This window comes from Anabas testudineus, chromosome 17 (assembly GCF_900324465.2).
Source record: "Anabas testudineus chromosome 17, fAnaTes1.2, whole genome shotgun sequence".
In the NCBI taxonomy this organism is placed as follows: Eukaryota; Metazoa; Chordata; class Actinopteri; order Anabantiformes; family Anabantidae; genus Anabas; species Anabas testudineus.
The window spans coordinates 12,325,838-12,348,458 of NC_046626.1; the positions used below are offsets into that span (position 1 = coordinate 12,325,838).

Consider the following 22,621-nt stretch of genomic DNA (forward strand, 5'->3'; position numbering starts at 1 on the left):
GGACTCTAATCTCCCTCTTTTTTCCTCATGTTCCATAGAACTGCTGAACAGACCTCAATCTACTTTTTCGGTGGAGATTAGTAATCATCTAGGGTCTTCATATTGATGGCCAGGCTCAGCTTGTTTGCATATTTACTGGCCTTAGAGCCCAGTCGCCTGAGGTGAGAAGCAAATTACATTTCTGCTTACCCCCACGCGCACAACTCTCTCACACTCTTTCAATTTCTATCCCTCGTTTTTTCTTCCTTCCTTTTTTTTTTTCCAACCTCGTTTCTCTTAACATGCTGATCAGTCATCTTGCAGTAAGCATCCTTGCTTGCCCTGGTTGCATCCGAATAGCAGTCTCATTTGGCTAACATCATCACAGCGTAATCTTGTTGGAGAGAGCAATCAGTTTACTTTGGAATTAGGTATTCCGTTGGCGGGCCCAGAGAGAGGAAAGGCTCACAGGGTTTAAAGGATGCAAACGAAAGCATGCTCTCCAGAATACAGTCTTCAGCCTGATTGGGTGATAACAACCCACACAGGCTCCATGTGAGAGTAATGAATGGCCAATGGGAGGCCTGAATAATAATGCAATCGGATTAAAATCCAATCATACGATGGTTTTGTCTGTTGACTTTGTTTGTGGGGTATGTTCTACAAACCAAGTTCATGATGAGAAGGATGCATCATGCTTTGACTGGGGGGCACATAATGTCCTAATATAAAGATTACCACACTGTTTACTACAGCCCAATCTCTCTTGGCTGTCAGTCAGTCCTGCAGGATTTTGTTGATCTGATTTTAGTGTACATGCGCTGCATATAGAATGGGGCTGATAATATGATGAAGTGAGAGTAACGTTAGATGTTCTATGCTATCTTAAATCAGTGGCTTATTTAGAGAATGGCTACCTCAGGTCGCAAGTGACTATTTAATCAGGATTTTGAATGTCTTGCACCAAGACATGCACCAAGCTGACACACACTGCTGCATTCTGCCAAATCCCAGCCACTCATTGGGAGGCCATCTCTTAGGAGAGGCTCTCTGATCAAATCGATTGACTCCTCCAGAATGATCGATCAGTCAGGCAGTTTGGAGGTGGAATAGATTAGATGACCTTTACATTCTCAACGGTGTTGGACCCCCCACTGTCCACTGCTCTTAAGATTAAGAGGACAACCTCTGTATTACTTTAGACCATGGCTTTGCTGTTACATTCTGTAGCGACACACATCCATCCCTCTGCAGAAGCAGGTTTCAGCCAGTGGCCTTGGAGACCTTAAACAGCACCCATCCTGAACATTAAACAAAATTTATGAACCCACCTTCCAGTCCAAAAATGGCAATTAGAACTAAGGAACAAATGTGTTACTCACATGATATTTGAGAATCCCTGTCCTTGTGGGTGGCTGAACTTCCCATATCCCTAAGTACAGGAGTGGCTGTTCCATATAGACTCATAGCAGCCCCCACCCAAACACTACCCCCTGGCCAACAAAAACAGCCCCTGGGAGGAGTAGAGGAGAGGGGGAAATGTTGAGTCGGTGATAGTGTAACCCCAAAGTTCCTAAACCACAGTGGCTAGCAGGATGCCGTCACAGCTGGCTCTGCTCCTTCCTGTGGGCCTATTCCACAGAGCTCAGCCTGCAGGGAGACATAAACCTGTCGGACTGGTCACTCTTTCCACCGCCCTCCATCTCCCTCCTTCCTTTCCTCCCATTACTGGTGAGTCTGGCAAAAGCTATCTAAGGAAAAAGGCCTATGGGGATCAATGTGCAGTATATTTCCACGCGACATAAGCAAATCCTATGACCTTTTCATTAGGGTGTATTAACATGATTGAAAAGCCTGTACATGATTCTTTGAGGTGCCTGTTCTATGAAAGAGGTACATGTTGATTGGTTAACTTGTCTCAATGCCATGTTACATCGTGCTGAATTCTAGTGTAAATTACTGTAAAAAAACTAACAAAATAAACATGCCATTGAAACGCTCTTTGGCATTTGATATGCTAATACAGAATGTTAATTGCAAATCAAGTGTTCGTGTTACAACATCATTGCTTATAAAATCAAACTAGAGCAAGTAAATGCTCATTTTCTATTAGACACCTGTTAAGATGCTGTCTGATGAGAGGAAATCACATTAATTCAAACAAAAGCATCAATAAATGTTCTTAATGCAATGGCGTTTTAGAACAACACTATATTTTATCATTACTCTTGTATTCTATTAATTAAAAAGGTGCAAAAAAAAAAAAAAAAAACATGCTCGACTGATTGTACTATGCAGATTCAGAGAAGAGGAAAAAAAAAAACTCCAGAATGTCCACGACGTTTTTAAAATACATTTTTGCCTTTTCTTTGCACCTAGTTATGTTTCTCTGTATCTGCTTCATCATTATTCTGGTGAGCAGTCCCACGTTTGAAAGAGAAAAAAGAAAATCATTTGAATTCTGGGGACCCAGAGGAGAGTGAGCAAAACCCAGAGGTAAGATCCAAGCTCGCTCTCCGTGCCCTTCCGTTGGCTGCCTACCTGGTAAACATCTCCACAAGCTCCTTGCTTTCAAAACACGTCAACCGGTGCCTATGTACTTTAGACTGGCCGGCCAAGCAGGAATTGAGACTTTATTTGTTTTTTACTTTTTCCTGTCTCTCTTCCGAGCCACCGCACATAACCTGTCTGGCATTAATGATGTTGTTAATAAAATGCAGCTTGTCTGTGGGTGGATTTGCCTGGCAGGCCTGGTGCCTGTCCTTCTCAGAGATAAGCCCACTGCTGGCCTTATCTACCTCCCACAGCCCCACCCAGCAGTGCCGTGCACTGGACACACAACCAGTCAACTCATCACTGGCTAATTACCATCTCTGACTGCCTTACAAAGCAGGCCTGGACTCACATCGCTGCTGCTACAATTGGCTCCCCTACCTTGACTCTGTCAGTCTGCACTTCTTTGTTTTTTTCTTCCTATCACTTTGCCCAAAAAAAACTTCCCCGTTCTTTCCCTGTCCTTTCCACGCCCCGTATACATTTCAATTGTCTCTCTCTGATAGGTCTACCCTATTCTAATTAATTTTATTTGTCTCAGTCAACAGGCTATTTTGAAGAATATCAAATAATTGCTGAGATTTATGGAAATATTTTCCAGCTCCTACCAGGAAGGGAGATGCAACAGAACCATCCTGGGTGGTCAGGTAAATCCTGTGTCTACAGTCTATGTATGTGCATTTTGAAAAGGACTAATGTAATTTATGTTACAGTTTCTTAGTAAGGGCTCAAGTCATTTGTGAGCTGGAGTCAGTTCAGTCTCATAGCTTCAGCAGAGCAGTCGAAGTCACTTGTGTTACAGAGGGAGGGAGCGGTTTCTTTTATTCAATTGTTTTCCACTTCCACAAGCGTGTGCCAAGGGGGAGGAAAGCGCCGGCTTAACACGCTCTGCAATTCAACACGGCCAGACGCAGTCCTATTAAGATTTAATGTGCCATTCTTCTGCTTGTGCCGCTGAAAAAGACTTGCAAGCTGAGGAAGAGAATGAACAAAGAGCAGGCAGAGCCAGGGCCAAGGAGAGATGAAGAGAGCAAGAGTAACCGAGACAACCACTCTATGGCCAGGTCCTTGTCACACAAGTCCATAATTTCAAAGGGTCGCTACATAGTGGAGGGGGAAATAAAAACAGTATTATTGATATTGTGTTTTCAATCAGTGCATGTAGTTCTGGGTGAGTACATTAGATTATCTCTGTTTTGTCCATGTTACCACAGCTATTGTGGCTACCTACTTAAGAAAGAGGTCAACTGGATGAAGTCACAGCATGTGTTTAGCCTCTTCGGCAATTAATTATGTGCTATCTTAAAATGCATAGTGCAGGCAAGCAGGTGCTGCGAAGGAGCATGTATGAGCATGTGCACTTTTTGACTGATTGATCAAGACTGAGTGTGAGACTGGGGGAGGGATGTGAATATAAAGGCGGGCAGATAGTTGCAGTGTTGGCCATTGTCATTTCTACCCTAAACACACAAATACAAGCATAACATGCAAGCTTTTCTCTCATTTTGATTGTTTTTCTGCCTGAAATGCAGTCCTCGTCTGACAAAGAGCAATAAATACTTTATACAGTGCATAATGTGTGCAGTGTGAAACGCAGGGGAAAAAGAAAGAGGGCGTCCTCACGAGGGCATATGCTTTGAATTCCTAATGACACTCCTGTTAACGTTACTGGCACTGTCGCACACAGAGAAAACGCACAGGGATGCTATGTCGTGGAGTCAAACATCTACTTTAATGCACCCTTTCTCCTTCTTTCCCTTCCTACCTATTTCTCTTTTACCCACATAGACTCACATAGAACATGCACCCACACAAACACATACACAGTAAAGACTCAAACCCATTTCTGAGAGCTCACTCTAGCATGAGGTCTCTTTTCAGTGGCTGCGTTGTGCCAGAAGTAGCTATTCTCCCCTGACCGCCTCTCCTCCTTTCAAAGCCTTGTAATCAGTGTGCTGCTCTTTGTACCAGGATGTCGCAAGACGCCCCAGCAAAAACACAGCAGAATTTCTGATGAACGGCAGTGGCTCAGAGTTCGGCTAATCAGGTCTTGCTCATGTCGCTTTCCTCTTATGTGAGCCCTTTTGAAGCAAATAAAGTCTTTGCAGTTTGGCACATTCTTCTTGGCAGCCACAAAGCAGCTGTTGGATCAATATACAAAGTTAGTTGAAAAGAAAAAAAAACAAAAAAAAAACAGTTCAACCAATAGGAGCTTGTTGGAAACAGTTGGTAGAAAACATGGGCTGCCAGAAGCCTGTTCATAGTTGTGGGTATTACTGAATGTTTCCATGCTACTGACCCAAAGACTTGATGTAAATTAATTCAAACATTTCAGACAAACATGTCATGGTTAGGAGTGGAAGGGGTAAAACATATCAGCAAGTTTAAAAATGTGTTTGTTTCTCAGTCACAAAGACAGACTTCATATTAGAAATTTGTCTAAACTACACTCGCGTCCAAAAAACACGTGGATTTAACTAAGCAAATAGGTAAGAGTCTCCCATTGGATAATTGCTGCATGGATGGATTATCTTTCAGCTGGCAACACATTATTTAACCCTAACTGATGAAGTCAGTAGCTTCTCATTTCTTAAACAACCATGGCTAAAGACACATCCTGTGGTCATGGAAAAGATGTTAATTTGTTTCAGAAGGTTCAAATTATTGGCATGAATCAAACAAAGAAAACATCTAAGCATCAGGGTAAGAAGAGTGGTGGATGAAATCATGCACCCATCATGCCCAGTGCCTACCATACAAGCATGTGGGGGCAGTGCAATGATCTGGGGTTGCTGCAGTTGGTCACGTTACTGTATGTGCCCAAAGCATGAGGTCAGCTGACTACCTGAATATACTGAATGACCAGTTTTTTCCATCAATGGATTTTTTTCTTCCCTGATGTCACGGGCATATTCCAAGATGACAGTGTCAGGATTCATCAGGCTCAAATTGTGAAAGAGTGGTTCAGGGAGCATGACACATCATTTTCACACATGGATTGGCCACCACAGAGTCCAGACCTTAACCCCATTGAGAATCTTTGTGCTGGAGAGGACTTTGTGCAGTGGATTGACTCTCCCATCATCAATAGAAAATGAATGCAACTCTGGATGGGACTAAATGTTGAGACATTGCAGAAGCTTATCGAAAAGATGCCATGGCGAATGAGTGCTGTAATCAAAGCTAAAGGCGCTCCAACGAAACATTAGAGTGTGCGACTTTTTTTTTTTTGGACGGGCAGTGTATTTCTATCATATTACCATCCTCTGCATTGTGGTGGGATCTTATTGTGTTTCACTGAGTATTAGTATTTCATTTGTATTTTTCTCATAAATCTGAAATGTATTTTATTGAAGCTGAGAGCATTTTGCAATGTCTACAGGGAAGAAGAAAGGGAAATCTACATAATATAAATCCATATATGGCCCAGTTATTTCTCTCTCTTTCTCTGTTGCACCCTCTCTGATTGATTCCTTTATCTGAGGGAAGCAGAAGACATGCTCTGTTTGCTCGCACAGTGGCCGGCAGGAAAACAGAGAAAGACACTTATTAAAAAGGTCATCTCACAGAGGGTTAAAATAGCAGGGCACGGATCTCTCTGGGGGAAGCAGCCATGCCCCTCCTCTAGTGAAGGACACAAGAAAAGGTGTTGCTCAAGGGAGCTGGACCCGTAATGAAAGAATGGCCACCAGGCTGACAGCCCATGTGTGCACTAGGCTATTCAAATAGTTTCAGAGGCACAGAATTGGAGAACTGACAGTGAAAGGCTTTGTGAAAATGCAATCTTTTGAATTAAACTCTGAGCAAGAGGTGTTTTTATTTACAGTGTGGCCTGCTTGCAAACACAAGTGGAAATGAGCTGAGACATGAGGTATTTCTTTGGCGGGTAGGTCTGAAGGCATGCTTTCTTGCCTTCCCTACCACTGCAATCTCATATCTAGCATATGAACATGTCTTGTGCCAATTGAGAACAAAAGTTGAACTATGGACTCTATTTCTCTTTCTCCGTGAAGAATCACTAACAATACATGGGTGTACAGACAACACGGTGAAACAAAGCATATGTGGAGTGTTTTTGGAAAGGCCTGTGGAATAGCAGTGCCTCTAGCCTCCTGTCTCCTCCCCAGGGCAGCCTAAAGCCCTGTCGGCAGGATGCTGATCCCCACACGGAAACCTGATCTGCAGCCATTCTGGAGCCGGAGGGGGGACGAGGAGTGCTCTCCCCCTGCGGAGCCCCTCCATTTCTGCCACTGTGTTAAAGGGGTGCTCTGGGGGAACATTCCTCTAGCCCTGCCCCAGCCAGCCTCCACTCTCAACTCTCTAGAGGAGCATTCTTCCATCCCTGCCCTAGCCTTCACTGGGCTCTCCTGGGGAGCATTCCTGAAACCCTGCCCCAGCCCAAGACAGGCTCCCTGGGGACACATTCCTGCAGCACTCTTTCTCTTTCTCTCTCCCCATCTCCCTCCTTCTCCCTTGCTCCCTTTCTCAAGCTCTCGCCTTCCTCTGCAGTCCAGCATTAGCACGATCAATAGCACCGATCGCATTGGGGACACGAGGCAATCCATACCCATGCGCTCCCTTAGCGCACTGCAGTGGTCACGGCTTAAGTGCATGGAAAGGCGTTATACCTCTGCCAGACGGGGGGGAGACAATGGCCGCCATTGATCGCAGTGACATGTAACATCTTTCTCTTTTTCTCTGTCCATTGGGCGTAGTCAACATGCAGCTAGAATCTGTTTAGATGTCATTTTGTCTGTTTAGTCTCATTCCTACTGCGAATAATGTGTTTTTACTGTAGAAATAGAAAGCAAAGTATAACGAGGTCCAGAGCAAACATGTGAGATAGCGGGTGTATGAAGGGATATCTGTTTCTGGTAATACACTGTATATGCTGTGTTATCAGCTGGGAGAAAAAGCCGAGTTGAATTGAGTTAGGAAACAGCAAGTGGATCTCCATATGTGGATTGGTTCCAGTCAAGCTCTGCAATTTGTTTACCAAAAATAAAACATTTGAAATTGTAAAAATGGAGGGTTTAGCAGGTGCTGTTGGTTGATTAGAAAATGGTTCTAATAAAGGATCCATCTGTGAGTAGAGACTTGATGTAAGGCAGATTAATTGGTCATGGATGTCTACATAATGCCACATAGGAAATCTACCATATTCCAGAGAATACACAAACACACACACACAAACACACATTCAAAGTACTTAGTATGCCATCTAGAAGTTTCTTTTCTCCCACTGTGTTTGAATACTAATAGAGTGTTTCTGCACAATCACAATACCCTAATGGCAATTAGATTCTTTTGTTTGGTTTCCACAGGGGCTCTTATCCAAACTGTGTTTTTTTTCATCATTGAGCAATTAAGAGTTATTTGTCCGTAAGATTGACATTTATAAAAGCCAGACTTAATTATAGGAAAAATATGGCTGAGTCAGTCATGACCACATTACAACAATGCTGAACATAAAAGGCCTACCCATGAATCAAATACACAACTTTTCTAACATTTCTGACAATTTCCTTGCACCAAATACAAGTACAAAACAAATTTTTAATTTGAGCTGTGTGAGTGCATGTCCCCTTATTTATTAAATAATGCTCTTTGTGTTTCTGAAATAGACTTGATGGAATTGAAAAAAAACTGTAGCAGGAGGTTCTGCACTTATGGTTTTCTTCAAACAGCTGAATGCTTTTGTTGGATGACAGTAAAGTAAAAGTGAACAGTGCACCTTTAGTTGGCTGGTTTGAATTTGTATACACAAACACATCTTAAGTACATGTGCAGTTCAAGCAATCCTGCATGCATAAATTCACTCCTATAATGAACATGCATGTCACACTAGTGGGAGTATGACAGAATGCTCATGTGCAAACTTATGTACACAAACACACACAAAATGCACACAAGAAACCAACAAGACATGGTTTGTGAGACTGTCCTACAGTTAATGGAAAGTCTTTGTAAAACACATGGGATATGTACCCTATAATTTGTGGCTTGCTGATTGTAGGTTGCAAAATATGAAATCAAACCGTGCTTGAATTTAAACAGGATGGACACTATGCTGCCTTCCTCTCTAACAGTGCATTGAATTTGCTTTGAAATAATATACAGTAGCTTATGTTCTACATCAGAAACAGGATCTTTACAGTTTAGCCTGTTAATGTTCTGTTTCTGAAGATGGGAAGAGACAAGGTCTGTGCCCATACATTGGAAAATGTGTGTCAGATGTTCTTTCTCAATGCTGCCCATCAGGATGTGTAAAGGAGGACAGCAAGACCAAGAGAAACACATGCAAACCTCCAGTTCACATCATTAGTTCTGTCTGCCACCTTGTCAGGGTATTTATAGCTCTATTCATCCATCAACAGGTCAATGACACAGTCTGCCAATGGCATCCTTCTTTTTCAGTCCCACTAGATATGACTACTGCAGCTAGCTAGCACTGGGACCAGCTGAGGGACTTTCCTGAAGCAAGGATCTGTTTCCAGTTGGTGGTCTGGTTACTGAGGGACCTCATAGCTGCGTGTTACACTCTAGTGAAATGTTAAGATTAGTACAGCCCTGTACACTAAAACAGGCAAGGACACAATGCACATCCTATAAATACTCATGTTGTAGCCTACAGTGATCTATTATAAGGACACATGGAGGCCTATTTGTATGTCACATCTGTAGATATTGATGTACAGCACGTTTAAAAAATGTGCTGTGTGTGAGGCCTGTGCATGTCTGTGTTGTTGGATATCTACCAAGAAAACTGGTAGTCTGGTGTTGTGCTCCCCTTGGTGCAGTGTACTAACACACGTAGTGTGGCATATTCTCTGGTGAAGGCATAGAGCGAGAGTGGGAGTGGGAGAAGAGCTGAGTGGCAGAGTGGAGGGGAGGCTCGGTGGGCTGAACGTTGTTTACCTGTCAGCTGGCATTGATTAATCTTGTGTTCGGTGAGATCGCTCAGCGACTCGAACACCTGCCGGCAGCTGTCGCAGCTGTGCAGCGCAGGCTCCTCGTCCTCCTCCTCTCCCTCCTCTCCTTCCTCTGGAGAGAGCAGCCTCTTCCTCAGACGCCCGGTCTCACCATCCTCCGCCGCCCTCTCGAGGGCGCACTCTGGATCTGCCGAGCCACAGGAAATGACAGCACCACATAGTCAGGAGGGTGACCCACACAGTGAGGTACAACAGCTTCCTCTGGGTGACAATAAAATGGATTTCTAGACTCTGGATTTAATAAAAACAATAATAAAAGCTGTAATAAAAATGCAGGTTCAATTTGGGCCTCTGTAACTCAACCACTCATGCCATAACAGAACTGTTGGGCAGGTGAGGGTGAGAGATATAGAGGCACACACAGACAAGGTGGCACAGTGCTCACACACACAAATCTATCACACACATACACACACTTCTGTTATTAGAAATGGTTTTACGTTGTGTTTGCCCTGCTTCACCCAAGCAAAACTTCAGTATATGAAACTAGACTGATGGGAATATGTGTAGTTAATAAATCCTGGATTGTAGTTTTGGCTGGACCAAAGAAATATGAAATTCCACCATTGAGTGCTGAATTGCATCAGTCAGTGTCTATCAAAAGAGACAGACCTTGCCATATTATCCAGACATCTAGGCCAGGTCTTTGGATGTATGGAGCAAAGCACAGTAAGTCGCACAAAACTGAGATTGGTGTGTGTTAGGCTGTCGTCACGACACACTTCCCTAAATTATTCAGCCTTGCTCGCAGGCAGCCGCGGGTCGCGTACATCAATATTCTTCAATCCATCTGCAGTTTTGTCTCTTGTTGGCTTTGTGCAGCAGCAGTGCCAGGGGTGGGCGACTGACTCCCCTGAACTAGGACTAGGAACCATCTATCAAAATATCAGTCTAATCTGAAGTTCCTGTGATGTGATTCTGAAATATTCCAACAACAAATCAAGCCGTACATTGTTCACTCACAGCACACCATAAACATCTTCAGTCAGAAGCTTAGTACAGCAAATCTGGTTTGCAACAGCATCTTATAAACCAGCAGCCCCGGCCTACAGCTCTCTTTCTCCCCATGCTGTGACCATTACACTCCACAATGAGACTGATTAAAAAGCCATACTTACAATCAAACAATCATGTCACCCTGGTTAAGGCTTTGTGGGGGAGAAGAGCCCCTGCACTTCAGTGGCAGCCATTTTAAAACCCCACTGATGTGAGTGTTCCTCAGCTTGTCATGAAACTCCAGAGGGGAACGTTAGGAGGAAGCTTGTTTTTTCACCTAGCACACAGTTAACTGTGCCTGAGGACTAGGAGTGTGTGGCACCGATGTGCGCAGGTGGGGGTGTACATGTACAGCAATTGGGTGTATATACACATGGGCGGCCATTTTAAGTTCTCCTTCTGTAGGGTGCTCTTAAACTGTGAAATTCCTCGAGGAAAGACGTTCCAGAACTCATCAAGGCCACCCAGGATTTTTTCCTTTCCCCCACTTGCGCCAAGTATTGATGTAACATCACACCCTCCATTGTCCTTCCCTCTTGGCGACTGAGGCTCTCGGAACATGCCCTCTAAAAATATCAGCACTGTGGTCCCCAGTGGGACCATGCAGAACAGAACAGAAGGTGTTTCAAGAAAATGAAAATCCCAACCCAATCCTCACAGATGCAGGCCTTTCTTGCTCTGGGGGAAACACTTCTGACTGAGGCCAAAAGCCACACAATATAGACTTATGATTCATCCACACACACAGACGCAGAATTCACAATATGCACTAAAATGTGAACACTTTGTGTCTTTTTTTTTACAGGGTGCCTGTGGAGGAGGTTAAGACTTTGATATTTTTTTCCAACGGCCTTTATGAATCATTAATTTCTGTAATATTCCAGCTCAGTCCTGTCAGAGTATAAAAAACTGATGACTACATTTAAGCATGTTTTGTATTATTTTATCAAATAAAAATACATTTCTCAGTTTCTTATGCTATGTTTTTATGTTTCAAAGGTAACTGATCTACAGTAACAACCAAATAAAAAAATATTCAAAGAAACTGGGAAACAAATGTCTTAAAACGTAAAGAGTACTTTTGGTTGAGCTGCACGATCACCGGCATACGAAAGTACATCTGCAACAAAAGGTTTGAGGGAGCAAAAAAAAAAAAAAAAGAATTTCGAGTGTCTGCAAATCAACATTTGAGAACATGCAGGTGGTGGTTTGTCAGAGAGAACAGAATTAGATTTGAGCATGCACTCTCCATCATGCATGCAGTCATTTTTGAGTCTGCTCTCTCAGTTTTCTCCAGGTGTTTTGGCAGTGGTCATTTATTAACCAGTTTTGACTAGTAAGCTAGAACAGGACACATGTACGATGCTAAGAAATAGGAAATAAGGCCTCGTGCCACAGTTACATTTTATAGCAGGCTACAGTGTCTCGATGATATTGGCTGCATTCATTCTTGTTATAATAACAAGATATCATGTAACATATTGGTTAGTCTAAAAGCAAGTTAACATGGATTTAGATTTGGATCACACGTATTCTGAAAATGCTTTCATTTTCAAAATAAAACAACAGACAACTAAGTTCTTTCACTTTTACACAATTATCTTAAAAGAAGTATACATTTCTTTTAAAAGAAAGCTTTACATCGGTTTTATAAAATATTGCTATATATATAAGTTATAGTTAACAGCACCACTATGATATTTAATGCTTCCTCAATGTTTATCATTGACGTCAACATATTTCCATATCCAGTGCGCCACTGTGATGTGGCACTGAAAGTGCAAACTGCTACATGTCTGTGGGGTGGTTGGTAGAGTGACGGTGGGGGGGCTTGACATGACAAGGTCACGTCCATCCCTGGAATTAAAGAGCCACGTCAATGCTGAGGTTCCTGTGCCTCTGGGCCTCATATAGTAATCCATCAGATCAGGACATCCTCTTCTACCAGTCTCTACCGGCTGAACAGCAGATCAATACTAGCATGCTTGGAATGGTTGACAGTCATATGAGGAAAATAGGTAGAGTTATTATTTTTTTTATCATGCCTAACACCCTTGTTAATTCTATTAATCAGCTTCACAATGTTGGCAAAGACAAGAGGGAAGCTACATTGACCACGGATCCATATTCTGATAAGGTCAGCTCAAGTATGATGATCGTAACTTGAACAGAGAAATTATTCATGTAGGGAATCTAATGAAAATCTGACTGAGGTATTTCAAGTATGAATTTTTACTCTTTATGGTCCTAAAGCACATTAATACTGCACTGATAATATGTAAAAATCTGAATGGTGATTGACATCTTTAGAGCCATGTAATATCTGTCTGAGTTTGAGTCCATCCATCATACACACTCTTGTCTCTCATGGTGCCTAGTGACATTTATCATGCCACAACTTTCATCTTGTGAGTTGAAGAGTCCCCTGGACCCCCCACCCTTATATTATTGAGTATTTCTGCTCTTAAATATTTATAACCTTTTAATTGATATTCTGCTCTCTTCTCCATTAACCCCACCAGGGACCTGTGGTCCCTAGCAGGGAAGCCTACACTCACCCCCCACTGTCTAGCCCACACACTGACACCAGTGGAGACCCTGACCACAGGGATAGTGGGAATGGCAGAAATACTCAAGTTGTAATGCCTGAGCGTAAAATGTTGATTCTCACAATTAGCAATCGGTTTGACTTCACTCGTGATTTTATATCTAACCCTAAACTTGAAGATAAAACACTGAATTTTTGAAATGCAACATGTAATGGATTCCAGTATTTTAATAAGAAATTCATTCCTTTCCGGCCCCAAAGCACTGAACACAAAAACTGTGAAATCATCGAGGGCTATGCTATTGCCTGCCTGTAGATCCAGTTTGTCTAGTTGCATCAAGGTTTAACCCGAGTCTTTCTTTGTGCAATGTCAGACCTTGGTGTCAAAAACATCATTACCAGCTCACCCATCTCCTTCCCATCTCACTTCCCAGAGATCCTGATCCTGTGATACCCCCTCTCTGGCAACCCACCCCCAAGTTCAAATTAAGAATTTATTTTAACCAGCGAGCAGCTTCTGTAGACACATGTCGGCGGGCCTGATCAAAGGTGAGTACGCTCCTTTATCAGAGTGAGGGAGGCTGTCAGAAATAGGAGGACATTAAGATTGAATAACCTTCACACGGTTGCCGGCACCTCATTATTTAAAAATCTAAAACTTTTGCCGAGCACCCGCCATATATAGGTCACACTACATTCTAATGCCACATGTGCCTCCAAGTGTATCCTCCTCTGTGTGGATGGGATTTGGGACTCTCTACTTGGACCATCACATCCAATGATCCCCCATCATTAAAGAATGTCATGATCCGACAATGAGGCTGTGAGCCTGGCACTTCCCAATTTGTTAACAATCAACAAGAATTTGCATGGGAGGGGGAGGGGGGGGCGCGCGAGTATGCGTTCATATGGTCGGTGCATGCAATTCGATTTATCTATCAGTCCCGGTGAATCACATTAAAAACTCATTTCTATTTAATATTTTGATGCATTTGAAAGTAGATTAGCAGAGATGTTTGTCAAAAGCCATTTCTCTTAAGAGGCTAAACACATTACAAGCACAAAGTGATGCACACATTTTTCCCACCTTGTTACATTGTTATATAAAAATTAAAAGGTGTTATACTTATGAAAATTTTATGATGCATGCTGAGATAAAGATAAGGGCGAAATGTGCCAAACTATTACAGGAGGAGTAAGGACAAACAATGAAGACAACACAGGAAACTCAACATAAAGGAGGCGGCACATGTAATCACAGGTGTGCAGACTGTGTCATACCATTAAAATATCTGCAAGAAAAAAAAAAAAAACGAGCTTCCAAAGAAGAATGGAAATCAAAGCAGCTGAATGAGAAACAACATTTGAACATACCAAATGCTCTCTTTTCTCCCTCACCCCGTCTCACTTGCGCTCTCACAGGGAGTGATAATATTGAACGGAGCGCCTTGCTATGCCATTAGTGCAGTAAAACATCAAAGGAAATGAATAATAGAGAATATGATTTTCTGAAGTGGTGGAGTGAAAGAGTCCTTTCCTCTTCCTGCTGTAGCGAGCCCTGCAGTACATTGATCTGTGGGTAGCCTCAGCCAGAGTCGGAGTCTAAGGCGCCGCGCCAGTACGCTACACTGCTCTACACTATGGCCGCCCAGACACCTCTTCAGATCTCTCAAACACTTCTATAAGCCTCAGTCCACTTCACTTTGACAAAGCTCGCACCCTCTTCCAAAAAACACCCTCAATCTGACATAGCCGAGAACAAAAAAGAAAAGAAAGAAAAAAGAAAGGGATGTATACATAAGAGAGAAGAAAAAGCATGGAGCATGTGGCTATAATTACACACAGGCAGCGCAGTGGTAAAGCCAAGCTGCAGATCTTAAGCCTACTCGACACTCTCTGGGTAAAAAAGCGCACTGCCTCATTAAATCTCAGATATCACACTGTTTCTGCCCCTCTATACTATGCATAATACTGTCTATCTTGTAGAGGGCCTCTTTTGTTAGCATTTCTCCTTTGCCTTTGCTACATATCAAACATGAATGAGAAACAGGATGCAGGGCCTGCAGAATGCTTGCGGAGTCATAGAAGAGCGCAACTGGGGGTCTACTTATGAGGCAGATCTTGACACCATGTCTGATTAAGCCCTTAGCTTGTCAGGAGTCTAATGGCTATTGTGGCCGTGTCCGTCAAAGTGGCAAATGCATGAAAAGCAGGTAAGCTTTTGCACTGCTTTTCAAATTGGCATTAAAAAGACTTGTTTGGGCAGTGTTTTAACCATAAGGATGAATTACCGCCGCTACCACAAAGACCTTGTGACACACAAACGGCTATTAAACATTTAAAAAGGTTGCGATGGCATATTGGCAAACGTCGGGAGAAATCTTACACAATTTTTAAAAGTTTACCGTCACAAACAGCTTTTTTTTTTCTCATTGACCGTTCGCTGAGCTGCATCCTGAGAGGGGGTTAAAAAATAAATCAGTCAGACGAAGTCAAATGAGGAAAGTGAGAAATTAATTTGTGCGCCCTCCTGATTTCTCCACAGGCAGACATCGATCATGTGGTGGCTGTCTCCCCTCAGTCTGGAGATAGAGGTGGTGGAGGGATGGGGCGAGGGGAGATTCGTGTATCTGAGGGGGTCGTTGTAATCAGGCACACTCATTAGCTCTGGTTTGGCTCTGGATGACAGGAGGTCTCAGAGGCGAGTCTGCCTCTTATGCCCAGTTCCTCATCCCTTGAGCTGGGGTTAGATGGGCTAAGAAGGCAGTTTCTTTCCACAGAACCACCCACACATAACTATCAATACACATTAACACAGCAGCGGATAGATATTGTTCTGCTTTTTTTTTTTTTTTTTTCAGAGGTGCTCAAAATTCGAACAAAAAACTTCTCTGACATTCCCGATCAGCTCAAGAGCAGGAGAGAAAACTGAAAACATGAGATGAGTGATACTGCATTTACTTTGCAGCAGAATACTTTTGTTTAAATATGGTATAGATTAGGAATATGAAATTCTTTTTTTAAATACCTGCCAGACACTAAAGCGTAAGTTTGCGGTGAGATTAAATTAAAAAAATCGTGCTGTAGTCATAAGCTGCTGAGAAAATGTGGAATCTATTGTAGTGGTGCATGCAGCTCCTCTATTTCTCACAGGAGCACTCAGAAAGCTATGGGTAAATGCTGGACTAATGTGGCAGCCTAGGAGAACCCAGGGTCCCCAGCCTGCTGGGCAAAACCATCCATATCGGGTTTAAAATAACCACGCCTGAGACTTAACCTTTACCAGAGACAAATGAAATGAAAATATACAGTGTGGTGCATCAGGAGCAGGCTTCATTCATAGGGGGCTTTCTGCTAGCCTGACCTGAATTACCGCTCTGTTCCTGGAGGGCCACTGTGAATGGCACGCGTGGAGACAGGACACATTCATCTGGGTAGCTCTATTCTACATCATACAGAAGGTTGGGAAACAAAGAGACTAAAAAAACGGCAGGAACACACAGAAACACAAGGACAGTTATGAGCACACCTGCATGCTTGCATGCACACAAACATGCAAACAGGAGCTGCGTTGCTCGACCCTTCTCTTACTAAAACCCTTTGCAACGTCGCCGTTTGTAGTATGAAAACCTCAAAAACAGGAAACACACACAGACACATGATCCACTTTCCAGCTGAAACTGATGAAATATGAATTGGAGCATTACCGCTTGGAATGGCAGTCTGCCCAGGACTGTGCTGGTCTTCTGTCACATTGTCTTCTACTGCCAGAAAAAGAGAAAGGGGAGAAAAAAAAGAGGGAAAGAAACAGTTAACAGTGAAAAACAAGTTAGGCACATCGAGATTTCCTTCTTTTTTATTATTTACTATTGAGATTTTCTGTATGGAAACTCCAGGAGATTTCAACAGCTTTCGACAGCTCAACCTGTGGTTTGGGAATCCATGCAAGCCTTTCATATGTATGAGATTTGGCAACAAGGCAAACAGCCACCCACGTAAATAACATATTGGACTGGGTAATGACGTGATAAATTATGAACGTCTCCCATGAAATGCCCTCCTAACATCAACAGTGACCAAGTAAAAAACACCTTGATGACTGCATTAGTAGCACGCTTGTAAACTGCCGTGGTTAGTTAGATTAGGTGGGCATCAAAGAGAAGATTTGTAGATCGCAGAATAAATATAGGCCTTAAAGCTGAATGTGATCCGAACCTAAATGAAGACAAAACTGTATATTTTGTAAAATCTATATTCACGCTACCTGTCATAACAGCTAACGCAGCTGCAAAGTGCATTTGCTTTTTAACAGGGCGGCTGACAAAATAGTGATGGCTTGATGGGCACTCACATCCGCTCATTAGGCGCATGGCAACTAAACCACTTTTGACTTTTTGACAACAGCACTGGCCTTGAAAAACACGACTTCTGTTTAGTAAAAGGTAGGAACCTTTTAAATTGGAGCCTTTTTGGAACTGGTGAGAGTTCCTTGTGGCATGTCAAGTACAAGAAATGAAATGGATTTTAACAGCGGGAAGAGAACAAAAGAGTCTCCCACCTGTTCCATGTAAAATGAGGGTCTCACTAAGGACTTCTTACGCCTCTGCGTTCCACCCCTGCAGTTGAAATGCATTCTCCATTATGTCTTTTCTTTCTAGTCTTTCATTTTCCTGGGTAAAGAGGAAGGGGGAGTCTGACAGGACCTCCCAGTAGGAGAGTGTGGCAGTGACTGCCAAAGCAGAAACTGGCGCACTTTTAAAATCGCACAAAATATCCTGTACTTTGCATAATTAAGGCAGGATCCTATGGTGGCAGAAGCCTTTCCCTCAGGGGAGTAAGAGTCAGTGTCAAGCAGGGTGTCAAACCTTGAAAAATGAAGAGGAAAGTGTTGAGCTTTTTCTTATGAAGACGGCAAATGACGGCGTAACTATGTTTCACTGTCAGGCCTTGTCCGGCCGAAACTGAATTCCCAAGGAACGAAGCTTTTATTCATAACAAACTTTGTACGGAAATGTCAGTATTTATTAAAATATTGCCCTCATTTACATTTATAATCAATCTACACGGAAGATATGCTAAATGCATGGTCATGGGCTTTGCAATTAATTAGCTAAATCAATTAAAAGTGATGGAATACACATAGTTGGACACCATGGAGGCGTATCCCTCAGCGCCACCAGCCAACACAGAAACCTTGTCCCGTTAAAGAAGGCCTTAGTGACTGACGCCCTGAGAGTTTAATGAGTTTCTCCAGCACTGTTGAGTGCCTTGCATCTAGGATCATTTAAATGGGCTTTAGATAGGGGGTCCTAATAAATCCCCCACGGTTCTATCAGAGAATGGTGGTGGGAGCTGGAGTTTTTGTGTTGATTACCGACCCAGTTGGTGAGATAAAGGAGTTCAGGCAGAAAATTCAGTTTTGTGATGCCATAAGAACTTAAACATAACAGCAGTTTGTGATGATTTGTCACCACTGTGAACTTATTAAAAGTTTTGTCATTTAAAGTAAACAACTTCCATCACAGTGCAAATTCGTTTCTCATTTGCACCTGTCTTGTAGATAATTAATAGCCAGCCAGGAGTGATCATAGAGGGTGAGCTGTCAAGTAAGGGCGAGCTCCTGTGATGTTTCACACTAGCTGGACATTTGATCAACAATCTTGACACAGTACAAATACAAATAGCTGGACAGTTTTAATTAATATACTCTAAAGCTCATGATCACCTCATAATGGCTATAACTTCAACTGAATACAAGTCAGCCCACGCTGCTGTTAATGCATCACTGCTATCAGTTAATTAATGTTTGACAAGGTACAGTGTATCACTCAGTCGGTGACAAACGGTAATCATGCTGCTAGGTTCTGTTGGTACAATACCAAACACACATGGGACCATTTCAGCGCTGCTCCTTTGATTTTCAAAATGCGGAGCAGGAAAAACATAATCCCACAACAAGTGGCACAGTATTAAAGGCCACTAATTAACACACTGGCCACACACAAAAATGAATGTAAAGTAACTGTCATTAAAGTGTGAGTGACAATCCCCAAGACAAATCATTTCCTTTTTAGGGATGAATTAATTTTCTACAGATAGGCGAGCAAAACAAGCAGCAGCAAAAAAAAACAAAAAAAAAACAAAGCACAAACCACAAAAAACAACCCCAAAGAAAAAGAAATTTACAAAACAGATTGATCACCACATGCGCCGACCATAAAATATCACGACCACGAAAAAACTAATGATTTAATAGACACGAATAAGCAAAACATGACACACTCTCAGCAGCTTGGACCTCTCCTAATCCATCAAATGAATTCCTGCTGAGTAAGAGTACGAGACTACAGTAGAGGAGTGTGTGTGTTCACACACGAGTGTGTATATACTCTACTGTATGTTTTTTTTCATACTAGAATTGCAATATATTTGTGTATGTGTATGTGTATTGGTATCTCGCAGCACTTCTCAGACAGGGAAAAAAAAAAAAAAAAGCCCTGAGTGTGTTCCTGGATATGCGTGACTCATCTGCTTGGTTACAGCCAGCTTGGACGATACAGTGTCGAACACAATGGCTGTGTAATCCGCCCTGACTGACCGGGAAGGAGACGCTCGCCACAGGGACTACAACTCAATTTAGCTCAGGTCAAGAGGTCAACCCTCCTCAATTAGGGCTGGGAAGGGAGGGAGCAGGACACACACTGCACATGAATAACTTTCTTAATGAGCATTATTTGAACTGGTGATTAGTGTCATAAATAATTTGCAATAGAGGAGCATGTTAATCACGTTGCATAATATTTGTAACCCTTCATATATGCCTATTTACTGTAAGCAAATCATATAAACACTTATTCAAAAAATGTTAAAAATCTAATTCGTCTAGTGGCAATATAAAATGTCATGGATCAATAATCCCATTATGAAATTATTGCAAATTTAGCTGATAAAAAAACCTATTAATGCTATTCATACCGGCAAATGAGACACATGCAAATAAACCCCGGCGACATATCATTTCATTTGCAGCACTGGTGGAAATCAATCATTGTCTCTGAATCACCATGTGGCAGACAATCCATGACAAGAAGAGAGACACATGCCATGGAATAAGAAGAGATATCGGCCAGCTCCCGTGACACCCAGTCCAACACACTGAGCTGCATGTCAAGAGCACTGACAGCCGTGCTAATGGGATTTTTCCACGGCTCCATCATAATTTCCTTAATGATAATACTAACCATATTTTTGTGTCACATTAGAAAAGTGTTAATGGGTGTTATGCCACAGATCATTAATTGTGAGCAGAATACTGCAGCTTCCTATAAAGTAAGAATGACGCAACCGTTAAAAGACGGGAGAAAAAAAAAAGAGAGGAACACACTATGCACTTTTAACTGTACAAATTAAGGAGAGGCCATTATTATATTCAAGATTAGACATATACATATTTAAAATACAGAGCCAAATTAGTTTTAGAGGAGTTTTTTCTGACAAAAATTACTTTTGTCACACTATTTTTGTCACACAGATCTATGTTCATCAGGACTTAAAGAGGTAGTGGTTATGCATCTTTGGGCATAACATAGATGGTCGAGTTTCTTTTCTCCGAAAAGAAAAGAAAGGCTTCAAATTATGACAAATGTGGATTAAAAAAAATGTTTTGTTTTCTTTGATAGGTCAAATTTCTGCAGCAGTCGCAGTTACCTGAGAAGAGGAGAAATAAAAATGTTGTTCATATCTCATTTCACTAGTTATAGATAATATTATTATGTCTGTTTTTAATATGTCTTACTGCGTAAATTAATTTTTCCTTTCACGTCATGGCAAGCTAGACTTTTCAATCACGTGACGACAAATTTCAGCTCCTCAAAAAACATCAAATATTTAACGTGCACCTGAGACAGTGCTGATTTCGTGACAACTGCTACACTTAAAGCAAATGGCGCAGAAAATATATTTATATATGCTGATGACAGACCTGGAAACTTCCTCCTCAGCCAATAAACACATCAGAACTGAGGCTTGAGAGTGTCATTTACGCTTCAAGTGAATATATCAATCCAGCCTCACGTTATTCAGGAAGTGCTGTAGGACAGGCAACGTGGCAGTCATCACACACTACATGCAGGATTTGGAGTGAGATCCTCCTTCCTTGCTGCTCCTCGCTGACTGAGGCAATGTGCTGACCTCCGCACATCAAAACAAAATTACAATATGCCTACAGTTGAGAAATGTAGAAGGCTCAGGATTGAGTAAATGTCAGTTGCTGGGGTGAAGTGTTTGCATATAAGCGAATGATGTATGGTCTCGTCCTGTGCCATTTATTCCCCCAAGCAATAACGTAGCCGGATCTGTCTCTCAGACTTAATTGAAACGGGACTTGTAATGTTGCCCTTTTCCTCGTAGGGACCAAAAACATAACCTCTGACTCCCAGAAGCAGCCAATACTGAGGAAGTGGGTGTGCGTGTTGGGGTGCACAAGGGAGAAAAAGTGCCAACTGTCACAGCATTATTTTCTCATCTCCTCTACATACGCTCCGTATTATCGGTACCAGCGTCTCAGGCATCGCACATGATGCCGGGCTCTACCTTGCCTCCTTGTTCCATCTGCATCTCTATTTTCCTTTTCGCAGAACAAATTGTTCTTTCTATGCAAAAGAATAAAAAAAAATAAATAAACATCCACATTGACCACAGCAGAAGACAACCTATAAAAGTGAAACCTGAACTCTGCAAGACCACTCTGTGCACGAAGACATACATTTCACGCAGACGCACACACACACACACACACACACACACACGCATGCACATGAAGACACATTTCCAAACACAGAGAAACTAATGAAAAGACAACATGCGTGGGTTAAAAATATTTAAACTTCTACAAATAGAACGACTAATACTAACTTGTACAAACACTAGTGGAAAAATACTATGTCAAGCAACTATTTAAAAACAAAGACAAGTTATTGTGGACATCTGTATAAGTGTATCTCTGTCCCCGAGGAAAGAGATAGACAAAGAACAATAAATAACATCTGCCTGGCCTTCCTTGGGTCTGATCCAAAACAGGGAAATATCTATGACGTATCTGCATTGCTGCTCCACTTGAGTAGTCAGAATAAAGACATAAAAGTCGGGTGTTTTGTGTGCCGCATTTTTCCTAATTTGAATTTTAGTGACAATCACAAAACAAACAATGTCATCGCTCTGACTTAATTTCCATACTGATTTGCTTCCCTCTCTATCCCTCTCTGTCGAACACATAGATGTACACAAATCTTAACAGATGTTCCCCTGAATGCTCACACACACACACACACACACTCACACACACACTTGTAGCATGTAGGCATGCAGGCAGGAGACGATTATATGTAAGTGATGTGTCTTTTGAGGATAGCAAATGTCACACCAACTAACAAAAAAAACAGTCAATGCCAATCTAGGCTGAGAAAATAGGAAATCTATGTATACAGCTGTTTACTGTGAACAGAGCTGCGCAGGTCTGGGAGCAGAATGTGACAATTTTAAGATGTGCATGCAC

The 22,621-nt window shown here is 42.2% G+C and overlaps 1 protein-coding gene across 5 annotated transcripts in view; it reads right to left on the reverse strand.

Moving 5' to 3' along the window:
• The window catches only part of LOC113171965 (zinc finger protein 521), an 87,044-nt gene that overhangs the window by 62,386 nt on the left and 2,037 nt on the right, over positions 1-22,621 (reverse strand). For 3 of the 5 annotated variants that reach the window (XM_026374712.2, XM_026374711.1, XM_026374709.1), the window contains exons 2-3: positions 16,776-16,832; positions 9,451-9,651 (exon numbers count right to left, since the gene is read on the reverse strand). Coding sequence is in view for 3 of the 5 variants with exons in the window: in XM_026374711.1 (XP_026230496.1) it covers positions 9,451-9,651; positions 16,776-16,832 (258 nt within the window). In the remaining 2 variants the exon portion in view is untranslated. The remainder of the gene's footprint in view (positions 1-9,450; positions 9,652-16,775; positions 16,833-22,621) is intronic. The other 2 variants (XM_026374713.2, XM_026374710.1) reach the window with 1 other exon arrangement.